Here is an 11554-nt window from a genome sequence, read left to right on the forward strand (position 1 = left end):
GAACCTTGAGAAGTCAATTATATACTAAATTACAGACCACTGGAAATTCATTTGAATTCAACAAGATGGCCTCTTCACAGCATGATTTAACTACACATTACAATCAAACAAAGTACAGAAGAACACTGATCCCTTACTGAATAGATTATATTCAGAAAGCGTTATGGAAACTGATTTGTGGTTTTGACTCATGATATACATTGATGTTTTTGTGTGCAATATAAAATGGTATCATACCATGACCGGGAAGATGATAGCGAGGAATGTGGATTTGAGGATCCAGAGAACAGCTAAGCACACAATCTGCACCAGTGTGAACAGGTGGACTCTTCTCAGCGGTACGTGACGCAGGTATGAAAAATCTGGCTGGTGTTTTGCTGGCATCATAATCAGTTTGATCCTGTCCCAGAACTATAAAAGACAGGATGTTTGATTAGATACGTAGTGGACAAAAATGAAAAATCTGTCATTATTTACTCACTCTCGCGTCATTTCAAACCCAAATGGCTCTTTCCATATAATAAAAGTGAATGAGGACCAGGCCTGTCCATCACCAAAAGGACATATCAGACCTTTTTGATGATTAAGCTGATTCATTTTACAAAGTGATTCAGTTGTAATGATTTGAATAAATGGATTCGCTTTACAAAATGGTTCAATCTGAATGATTTGTTCACAAATCGGATTGATCTGGTTCTTGACTGACTCAGTGATCTGATTTGGTTGCAGTTTGTTTGAAGGCAAGATTATCAGTGAATAACAATGAACATTTTGATCTTTTCCTCAAAAACTATCAGATGGCTTTAGAAGACTTGAAATGTAGCACAAGAGTCATATGAACAACTTTTATGATGCTATCATGCAAGAAATTACTTAAATATTATTGACTTTTTCTAACTTCCTTTTTAGTTCATTCTTTCACCTCACTTACACAAGACAATCACAAATCCACATGCCAATGCTTCACAAATAGAAAAGGGCACATTGCTATTTAGAGTCAATCTCAGCTTTTAAGCATTTAGCCTCAAAGCAGCATGAACCTAAATACATTTGTATTAATTCAGTGTATTGTAAAGGTCTCTGCTTGAGGTCCATCATTTTGCCTTTGTCCTCTAACTGACATTAAACTAGACTTACTAGAGCACAGCAAAGCAGCACCTGGCCACTGCCAAGCTACACAAGAGGGTGGATTCTCACTGCAGTCTGACAGCCTCATCAAAATGCAGCTCAAAATTGCCTCGGTAAACCCAGCCAGCCTGTAAATATTCATTCCCACAACACCACGCTCTTCTATCCCTGCAGTGAGAGAAATCACTAATTTCTAATCACTAAATGCAGTTGTAGCGTGCATGCAAATGAGTTTTACATTCTCACGCAAACTGCAGGTTGTGATGTTTTCCCTGTATAGCTTGAAAGTTTGGTATGACATTAAAACATAGGAATTTCAAAAACAATAAATGTACATTGGCTGTCAGAGCTGTTCCAATCAGTTTGGTTGGGAAAAGTTTAGATCCCTAAGGCACTTACTTGAATGCCACCAAGAGAAGCAACACCCATGTAGAGGAAGACCCCATACAAGACCGGCATAGGAATGAACTATAAACAGAAAAAAAAACACTTCAGCTGCCAAGGCAGTATAAGGATGTTCAGTATTCAGTATAAGGATGAACTTTATTCAGTATAAGGATGCATTAAACTGACAAGTGATGGACATTTATTATGTCACAAAGGAAATGTCACAATTTTTTTCTATTATAAGAATTTGATTATTTTCTATTAGAAGAATCCTGGGGAAAAAATGTATCACAATTTACACAAAAATATTTTTTAAAACTGTGACAATAAATGTTTCTTGAGCACCGGATCAGCCTATTAGAATTATTTCTGAAGGATCATGTGACACTCAAGACTGGAGTAATAATGCTGAAAACTCATGTTTGCAATCACAGGAATACATTTGAAAATATATTCAATTATATATTCAGTTATTTTAATTTACTGGGAATCGAACCTGCAACCTTCAGGTTACAAGTCTGGCTCTAACCATTAGGCCATGACCGTCATAATATTTCACAATATTACTGTTTTTACTGTATTTTCAAATAAAGACAGCTTTGGTGGGTCTTCTTGCACAAACATTAGAAAATCATACTGACCCCAAATTTCAAACGGCAGTGTACATAACATTTATTTGCTCTTTACCCATTTGAAATAGTACAGCTATTGTGGAGTAGATCACACAGACATCATGACAGAACATTTTTATGATAATAACTGCTAATCTACCCTTAATACAAGGTCAGAGTCAGTATTAATTATCTCTGTCATTTCAACAAGCTCTCCTGCAGGATGGGGGCCAAGAAGATAGACACTCCTGTCAGCACAAAGACCAGGATTCCTGTCAGTCTTTGTTCTCTGTAATTGGAAGAGAAGCAATAAGAGTGAGAGAAAAGAGACAATAAAAACTTACTGTGAGTGGAGCGCTCAGATATGTACTGCACAGCCATTGTTTTATTGCATTTATTTGTTTAACTATACTGAACAATACCAAAGTGGCAACCTATGATCATATACTTTTACTTGATGTACTTTTTTTTTTAAGCATAATACTGATTGCAAAGTGCCTGATTCACACCGAACACAGTGCATACATGCATTTATTTCAGCGTTTTCAACTGTATCCATATGATTTATAGCTACAGTTTGAGGTTTGGCATCTGTTCCGTGTAGAGTAAATACGATTCGGATATAAATGTGGTCCGCCTCCTCATGTAAATTAGATTTTATGACAATCAAGTCTTAATAGCCCACTCTCAATAACCATTTTATAATATATGGCTGTTATTAAAGGAAAGACTTTTGACTCTGTACCGAGCCAGTCAGAAATGATGGTAGCGAGAGACCACAAAGAAGTTGTTTATGTCTGTCTCACCTCACACCTAGAAACTGCGGCTGTTCCCCTGGAGCACTAGACTCACTCTCCATCTTCAGTGAGTCGATGTGAGCGATGGAAATGACAGTGGCTGCCACATACCACGGCAGGCCCATAAAAGAGCAGGCTACCATCAGAACGCCCACCCACAATAGATCCAGGTGATACCCACAACCTTTCTGTAGCAAACAGAGCTAGAGTGTGAGGAAGTCAATGGAAATGAAAAGAACGGGTGATGAAGGATCTGCTCACTGCATGGATACCTTTAACTTATTTTCCTTGCGGTTGACGATGACTGCACTGATCTGCTGATCCATGAAGATGAGGATGGTGACAAGGAGCGCGGGGACGGAGCTTGCCACGTAAACCCACCACGGATTCTTTCCAAATGGCATCACAAACCAACCCCTGCCGGCACGTGTAGGCTACGTGATTTGAAAAGGAAAAAAACAAAACAACACTGAGACAAACTGAAGAAGCTTCTTTATTGAAAAGTCACAAACAAAATCAAGATTTTATTTCCAGTTTTATTCTCCAGTTGAACTTCATTTACGCTTACCTTGAAATCTGTAGGCACAATAAGTTTGGGTGTTTGTAAACCTATTAGCATGTCCAGCCCCACAAACGTCATGATGGACATGAAGATGGAGAAGTCACTAATCAACTTCCTTAGCTAGATAGAAAAAATATATAAATATAGAAAAAGAATGAATAAAACATGTAGCTGCAGCTGCAGAAATAGAGCACAGTGTCATTGAAGAGCTACATATAATATACTGGGCTGCAAACTTGCCACCTTTTGTCAAAGTATGACAGTTTTGAATGCAGAAATAAATGTCAAAACAAGATGACTGGAAAGTTTCTATTTACATATTTATTTATTCTTGGCAGGCACATCATCAGGGACTGAGCATCTGACACAAGTGACGCAATTTCTGGGAGACTACAGAGAATAACCTCACAAAATTCACTTTCAAACAAAGAAAAAATTGATTGTATACAGTATGTAAGACACCATATACGTGCAATACAGTATCTATGAGGAACAGTCAGTGGTAATATGGTATGATCTTGCTTTATTTTATAATATTTTGTTATTTTGCTTTATTTTGTAATAATTACTACAAAGTTTTGAGAGAGCCAACCAAATATGCCAAGCGACCTGTTAGAGAACATAAAATATGAAATAGTCATCTTGTATTCAGTTTTTTTATAAAAAGTCTCTTATGCTCACCAAGGATGCATTTTTTATATGATTGAAAATATAGTAAAAAAAATATAGCTCTTTGTACAATATAGATTGTTTCAAAGCAGCTTTACAGGAATACAAATGCAAAAAAAAATTCCCTCTTGCAAAAACCCAAACTCTTTAAAAAACAGATTTTCACACTTGCACTTTTGTCTTTCACTTCGACAAGGTTGTTGTTGATGTTTTTGTTTTTTAATAACATTGCAATTTAAGATAAGATCATTTTCTATTTTAATATATATTAAAATGTAATTTATTCCTGTGGTTGCAAAGTTGCCATTACTCCAGTCTTCAGTGTCAAATGATTCAACAATTTAGGAACTTTTCTCTAAAAATGTGTCATATATCAAAAAGTGTATAGCATAAATATATGCTTTAAATAAATATTAATATAAAGTGTGTCACATGCATGATTACAGACCTTTCATGAGTCTCCAGGTATAAAGCTCTTTTGATTACTCTTAACACAATTAAAGATCCTACTGATCAGCTACTAGGATCATGCAGAATAAAGAATAGAGATAACTTTTATCCAAAACTAGCTAAGGTCAGTCTCAAGGATTTTGGCATAACAGAGAAAAAGAGGAAAGGACATGTCCAAGATACTAACAAGGCCGAAGTGAAAGACAGAAAAGTGCAAGTGTGAAACTGTGTTTCTGCAAGAGTTAAATAAGAAAGAGTAAAAAAAGAAACTTCCCTGGTCTTACCTTTGTGGGAAAGTAGCGACTGAATTTGAACTTCTTCAGAGTGACAGTCATAGTGTAGGTCCCGAAGAACAAAATGAAGGACATGAGAGCAAGATCTGGAACATACTTGCAGGATTTTCCCACCAGTGAGCCTCCGTACTTCACACACTCCTTCTTACTCAGCTGAGTCCAGTCCAGAGCTGTTACATTCAACTGAGAAGATGGGACAAACACAGAGAAAAAGGTAGAAGTCAGGGATAGGAGGGAGGAATGTAGACAGGGCAAAGGATGGAAGTGTTGTGTGGTGGATAAATGGCAAAAAAGAGAGAGAAAAAGAGAATAAAACAGGACAGGGCCAAAAAAAAAATATATACAGCACTACAGCAGACCAAGATCAGTAAGAAAGGATCCATGTGAAAAAAATTAATTGGATTTACATCAGATTGATATTTCCTTCATAATGATATAATACAAAAACACAAAGTATCATTGTGGGTTATTAAATCAGTGGTAGTTAGTGCAAATACAGTGGATTCAAAAGCTGTTATCTAATCTGAGCTCATGCTAACACAGATGTGAGTGAGGTGAAGACATGAGGCACTTACACCAAAGAGAGCAGAGGAATTATCTGGCACTGGGACTACAACATCGAAGATCATTGGTGCCACTGAACAAACAGAGAGAGGGAGAATCAGAGAGGAAAATGAGCAGAACAAATGGAAATCTGAATAATACTGTGTTAGAAGGATTTATCCAGGATCAAAGCCAGCTTTGGCAATAGAAAATGACTGCAGGTGTAGTCCACTGAAATGTTCATTTGGTTTTTGAAACGATCCTGCATGCCTAAACTACTTTCAAAAGACCTCATTGTTAGTTTACATTCACAGCTGCAAGCCATATAACGAAGTACAAACTAATAAAAAAAAAACAATTTGTCTGATTTAAACTCATGCTTATTGAAAAGTACTCACATCGATCGAAGGCCACATTTGGGGTTTGCAGCAAAAACAAACAACACAAATAAGTTACAGTAATCACATGCACTCAGCCAGTTCCCTTCAAACACCCAAAGGAACTTGGTTTAATCAAGAAATTACTATTGGGCATGTTAATTTATGCATACTGACAGTGCAGTGACTCCAAAGTGAAATGTATTCTGTAACACTGTACAATAAGCTCTGATTCATTAACATAAGTTAACAGATAAAAACTGATGATGAAGAAATAATAATGACACATTCATCTACAGCATATTAATCTAGATTCATGTTTATTTTACAGTATTTACACTAAAGTTTGTGGGTTGGTCATTTTTTAAGTAATTTCTTATGCTCACTAAGGCTGCATTTATTTGCTCCAAAATACAGTAAAACTGTAAAATGGTGAAATATTGCAATTTGAAATATCGAATAATTTTAAATGAGAAAACTAAACACAACCTAAACAAAAGCTTACTGTATTCCTCAACTGTACAATTGTAAGTCGCTTTGGATAAAAGCGTCTGCCAAATTAATAAATGTAAAAAGTACAAAGTGGATTAACATTAGTTAATCGTAAGTATTAATAACATAGACGAATATTAGTTTGAACAAAAGCATATCTATAAATCAACAGAGATTAATACTAGATTAATAAATGATAGAAAACTAACTAATTAACATAAACTAATTGCACCTCATTGTAGTGTGTTACCATTTATTCTTAGTATGTAAATTCTGACACACTAAATTAATGCAAATTTGCTCTACATCTAATTGACCCTTCGCAAAGACCTGCCCACCTTAGTTACTGCTGCTACATCTGAAAAGCCATGGCGCTCTCACACCACGCATGTTCTCACGCAGTAAAAAATACATTTCGAAGCAAAGAGGAAACTGACAATGCGCCGACAGACAAGACAGAGCAGGTTACTTTTGGTATGAAGTCTCAACTTTCAAATGTTGTCATTTTTTTAAGAAATTTAAACAATAAATACCGTTTTGTGGCTCTTTAATGTGTCATGACTGATCGCTGTAGCGCCTCAGTTAAAGCAGAACATGAACCGATCATCTCTTTCTCTTTATTAGTTATAGCCCGATATAATCATGAATGAACATCAGAAGGTATCTTGTTTCAAATGTAGAAAGATGTCAATACACACTATTTTTCAAGTTCAAATCCACAGACGTTAATCTACTCTCCAGTCTGGTTTGTATGTCGGACAAAAATTGCAGATTCATCGTTATGATTGGTCAGATCGCCTGTCAATCATACTCCCCGCAAAGGGTCAATTACTTCTCCACCATTTCAGACTGATGTGCCGACATGCTCTACGCCAAGAATGAACTTACTCGGGTCTGGCGCCAAACACTCGCACTTGTAGGCCGTAACGTAGTCTGGTTTGAAGTCGATGTTGATAGGATAGTATTTGAAGGCTCCCACCATCTTCTTGATGGCATCAGAGATGAAGATGAAGGAGATGAGGCTAGAGAAGCCTTCCTCGGTGAAGCGCGTCATGTACTTTATGATGTAGCTGGCGTCCGTTGCGACCAGGAAAATGCACTGTACGCAGGAGTGCATTCCGATCCACAGTCGAAGCTCCATGTAATCAATCCCATTATTTCTGAGGAAAAGAAAGTTTAAAGAAACAATAAAGAGAGAGAAATACAAGAGCAGTGAACACACTAGAGAGCAAGAGAGAAGTCGCTTATTTGCATCAGTGAAGAGTGATGATTTACGAGGGTCTTTTAAGGGTTGATGAAAGTGAGCAATCAAGGCTGTACTGAATTGTCCTCAATAATAGACTGTGACTTATGTTGGATTGGTGCAGATGGCTCTCTCACTTGCTGAATTCATAAAGCAGTTTCTCAAAGATGAGGATGGGGCCCGTTGAGCTGAGAATAATAAGGGGTTGACCGCTAAACAAGCAGAATACCGTTCCTGCTAGAGCGGTGCCCAAAAAACTCTCCATCACACCCTGACAGAGAGTTAAACAGGAAGAGAGACAAGGAAACAAGGTGACAAAGAGAGGGACAAAAAAGAAGACAGCTATAGATGAAGCTAGGTCACAAGCGTGCTTGTAAAATGCTCCAGAAAAGAAGATGACATGCAACTTTAAACAAACTGTCATGTTCTGTGAGCTGTACCTGGTAATTGTCTGTGGCATCCCCTAGAAGGCCCCCAAAGGTGATTGCATTGGTTATGCAGCCCAGGTAGATGAAGAGCACTGCAGAGATGGACTGAATGTGGAAGCCTTCATAAAAGTCGCTCGGGTACCAGGGGAGCTTCCTCTTGATGTCAAGTACAAGGCCGCCACAGAACCTGTCCCGTAAACACAGATGTTTAATCCATTATTCAACAGGGACCTGTCCTCTTTAGCTTGTATTAGACAGGCAGACAAAGGTGAGCGGTATCTTGATTATTAGCAAAGAGTACTGGCACCCATTTTCTATCTCTGAGTCCTCACAACCCCTCGAGCACAAGTGCCAAAAAGCACATTACATTTTCCTTTTTTGACATATTGATCAAGATATGAACTCTCATGAACCACAGAGCTCAGAGGTATCTTTCAATTATTTGAAAAGACAGATAAGGCAAGAACACTTTGAGCTCTTAGAACTCAAGCTATACCTAAAAGTTAGTTTTTTTTTTTTTTTTTCAGATTTACAACTGAATTGTTTTAGAGATCATTCTGCAAGGTCAAAGTACAAGAACACCAGATCCTAAAGATCAGCAGTGTTGGGGAGTAACCAGTCACATGTAACGGAATTAAGTAATTTAATGACAAAATATAAATGTAACTGTAATATGTTAAAAAAAAAAAGTGTAATTAAATTACAGTTACTTATGAAAATGTTAAGGATTACAAAGGGGGTTACATCTGATTTTTTTCACACACATACACCCACATACAGATTTAATTGATGTCTTTCATAAACTGCATTGACTGACACCAATTTATGTTTCAGGAGTTTAGGACACAGAATAGGACACATGCTTATTTGATAACGGTTTTATTTCCTAGTTGGGTTTATGCTTTTTTTCTAACTGTTTTTTTTCAAGGCATTGTTAGATGACTGTTTTCTGTCACAGCTATGCAAAGATTTGATTTCAAAAATAGTATCATAGCTATTAAACTATACTTGTTATGATTGTAAATCTGTATTTAACCTCAGAATGATCTTAAAGTAAAAAGAGGCGCTACAGTCTAATTTTGTGGCGGCTGTGCTTTAAAATTAAATGATTATAATCTTAATTCAAGTGATGAAGGCTTTTAAAAGTCTGACAGACAGTAATCAGCTTACTATAAGCTTAACCCTGCCTGTTTAAATGTTTGAAAATGATTAACAGTCGAAAACACTCGAAATTTAGAAAAGTAAAAAAAAACAAGTAATCAAATCTAATCATTTACATTACTTTAATGAAGTAATTGAAATAGTTACACTACTTCTTACATTTTAAATAGGGTAACTTGTAATCTGTAACCTATTACATTTTCAAAGTAACCTTCCCAACACTGAAGATCAGCAGGTGAATGCTCATTCTTGTTCAGAAATTGTGGATATCATTTAAAAATAAATTTAATTTCAATAAAACTCATGAATTTAAATTGAATTTTGAATTGAGGTGGCAAACAGAATGCATAATTGCAATTCAAATTTGAATGTAAATAAGCAGATTTACAATGAATTGAAATTAAAATCATTAACTTTCATCTAGAATAGTAAAGTTTGCTAAGTAAACTTGACATTTTTGAAAAATGTTAAAAAATAATTGAAGCTTAAAAGTTTGTAGGCCTTATTTAATGTTAGGTATAGAACGATGGATGAATGGATGGATGGATGGATAGACCCACCTCCCCGTATATGCCAACTCTTCGCCAAGCTCGTGTGGAGCAGGCATAACCTCATCCTCGCTAACAGGCCCTCTGCCACCTGCTGTCCCATTCATCTGACCCAGCTCATTGAGGGAAAACACAGACTTCCTTCTCATAGAAACAAAGATGAATGTTAAGATATATGGGCAGAACAAAGAATGAGCACAAGAAGAATAAGCTTTACCTATTGTCTGCTGAGGGAATTTTTTTGGGGGGTTCTATGCGAATTTTGGGGTCCCATTCTCCAGGTGGAAGCACAATCACCTCATCCAGAAACTCATCAATGCCAGCAATCAGATCCTCTCGGTCTCTGGCTTTATATGCTACATCACTGAAGAGCTGTGGATAAAATCAATCAATCTTTGGTCGATTTAAAGGTCAAAGTTTATCTTCTTTCCCAAGTTTATTTGGAAGAATCGCACATTAAGGATAGTAAGAACTTACTCTAGACTGTATGAAAAATATTAATCGCATAACAAACAAAACAATCAAACTTACATCATCCACCATGAGAGTGGCAATGGCCCGTCCAATCTCATTGTAAGATTTGGCTTTGCCAAGAGGCCCAAGTAGCACAAACAAGAATCTGTCCATTTAGAGAAAATACATTCAAAACTTACTTTTAGTAAATTCAACATTTTCATCATCTTTCTGCAGACATATTGTTTTTAATGTGCTAAACTGTTACCTGGTGGGCACTGGGACTTCTGTCAGACCTCCAAGAGTGGCGGCCTGAGACAGCCGAACGAAGGCAACAAAGGGTTTTTCTAAGAAGTCCACTTCTCCCACCAGAACATTTGATGCCTCTGCATCTCTGGGGATTTTTTTCATGAACTTGTTCTTTAGCTGAAATCAAAGTGAACAAAGAAAAACATAAAACAAAATTATTTAGTAGGTACAGTAGGACCCTTATGTTGTCTTTTAACCCTTTTCTTCCATTACAGTATCCTTGTGCTGTCATTTAACTCTTCTGTTCCATCACCGGACCCTGTTGCCTTTAACCCTACTGTTCCATCACAGAACCCTCATGTTGTCATTTAACCCTTCTCTTCCATTACAGAACCCTTGCATTTAACCCTTCTGTTCCATTGTAGAGAGCCCTTATGTTGTCATTTAACCCACTGTTCTATCAGAGGACTCTTAATCCTTCTGTTCTATCACAGGTCATTTATGATGTCATTTAACCCTTCTGTTCCATCACAGTATTCTTATTTTGTCATTTAACCCTTCAGTTCCATCACTGGACTCTTATGTTACCTTTAACCATACTATTCCATCACAGAACCCTCATGGTGTCATGTAACCCTTCTGTTCTATCATAGAATGCTTATACTATCATTTAACCCTTTTGTTCCATCATAGAGATGGCGGATAAAAAACAAAAGAGGAAAATGTCTGCGGAACAAAAGAAGGCTTAAAGCAATAAGGCAAGAAGTAGGACCCGTGTAAATATCGGATCAGCTTTCCAGCGCTGGAGAGAACTCAAGGAACGGAAGGCCTGCGATCGGACGCCGAGGTTGCTTTGTTTTTTATCGATAGGCGAGTAACACCGTGTCTGCGCCGCAACAGCTAAAGTCTGTCTAGTACACTGGACGCGACAAAGCGACCGTTGAGAATCATTTGAAATTTGTGTCAATGTCATAAATAGAACACAGTTTTCAGTCGGGGATTTGTCGTGTCGTGCTGCGCCGCATCCAGTGTAGACCATAGGTATGTATATATATCTATGGTGTAGACAGCATCACTGATTATAGTATTTTGCCGCGCCACTCGCGTCCCGTGTAGACACAGTGTAACATTGGTTTTGCTTTGTTTCACAGAACTAATCGTTG

The 11554-nt window shown here is 37.2% G+C and overlaps 1 protein-coding gene across 1 annotated transcript in view; it reads right to left on the bottom strand.

Annotated features, from left to right (window-relative positions):
- LOC107673401 (electrogenic sodium bicarbonate cotransporter 4-like) overlaps nt 1-11554 on the bottom strand; it is a 30567-nt gene that overhangs the window by 149 nt on the left and 18864 nt on the right. Inside the window, exons 9-23 of the mRNA XM_016466977.1 lie at nt 10411-10568; nt 10221-10308; nt 9907-10061; nt 9702-9830; nt 7993-8167; nt 7690-7823; nt 7198-7469; nt 5473-5507; nt 4889-5080; nt 3492-3605; nt 3196-3357; nt 2933-3111; nt 2343-2415; nt 1528-1596; nt 238-411 (exon numbers count right to left, since the gene is read on the bottom strand). Coding sequence (XP_016322463.1) covers nt 238-411; nt 1528-1596; nt 2343-2415; nt 2933-3111; nt 3196-3357; nt 3492-3605; nt 4889-5080; nt 5473-5507; nt 7198-7469; nt 7690-7823; nt 7993-8167; nt 9702-9830; nt 9907-10061; nt 10221-10308; nt 10411-10568 — 2109 coding nt within the window. The remainder of the gene's footprint in view (nt 1-237; nt 412-1527; nt 1597-2342; nt 2416-2932; nt 3112-3195; nt 3358-3491; nt 3606-4888; nt 5081-5472; nt 5508-7197; nt 7470-7689; nt 7824-7992; nt 8168-9701; nt 9831-9906; nt 10062-10220; nt 10309-10410; nt 10569-11554) is intronic.

This window comes from Sinocyclocheilus anshuiensis, unplaced genomic scaffold, assembly GCF_001515605.1.
Source record: "Sinocyclocheilus anshuiensis isolate Anshui unplaced genomic scaffold, SAMN03320099.WGS_v1.1 scaffold508, whole genome shotgun sequence".
In the NCBI taxonomy this organism is placed as follows: Eukaryota; Metazoa; Chordata; class Actinopteri; order Cypriniformes; family Cyprinidae; genus Sinocyclocheilus; species Sinocyclocheilus anshuiensis.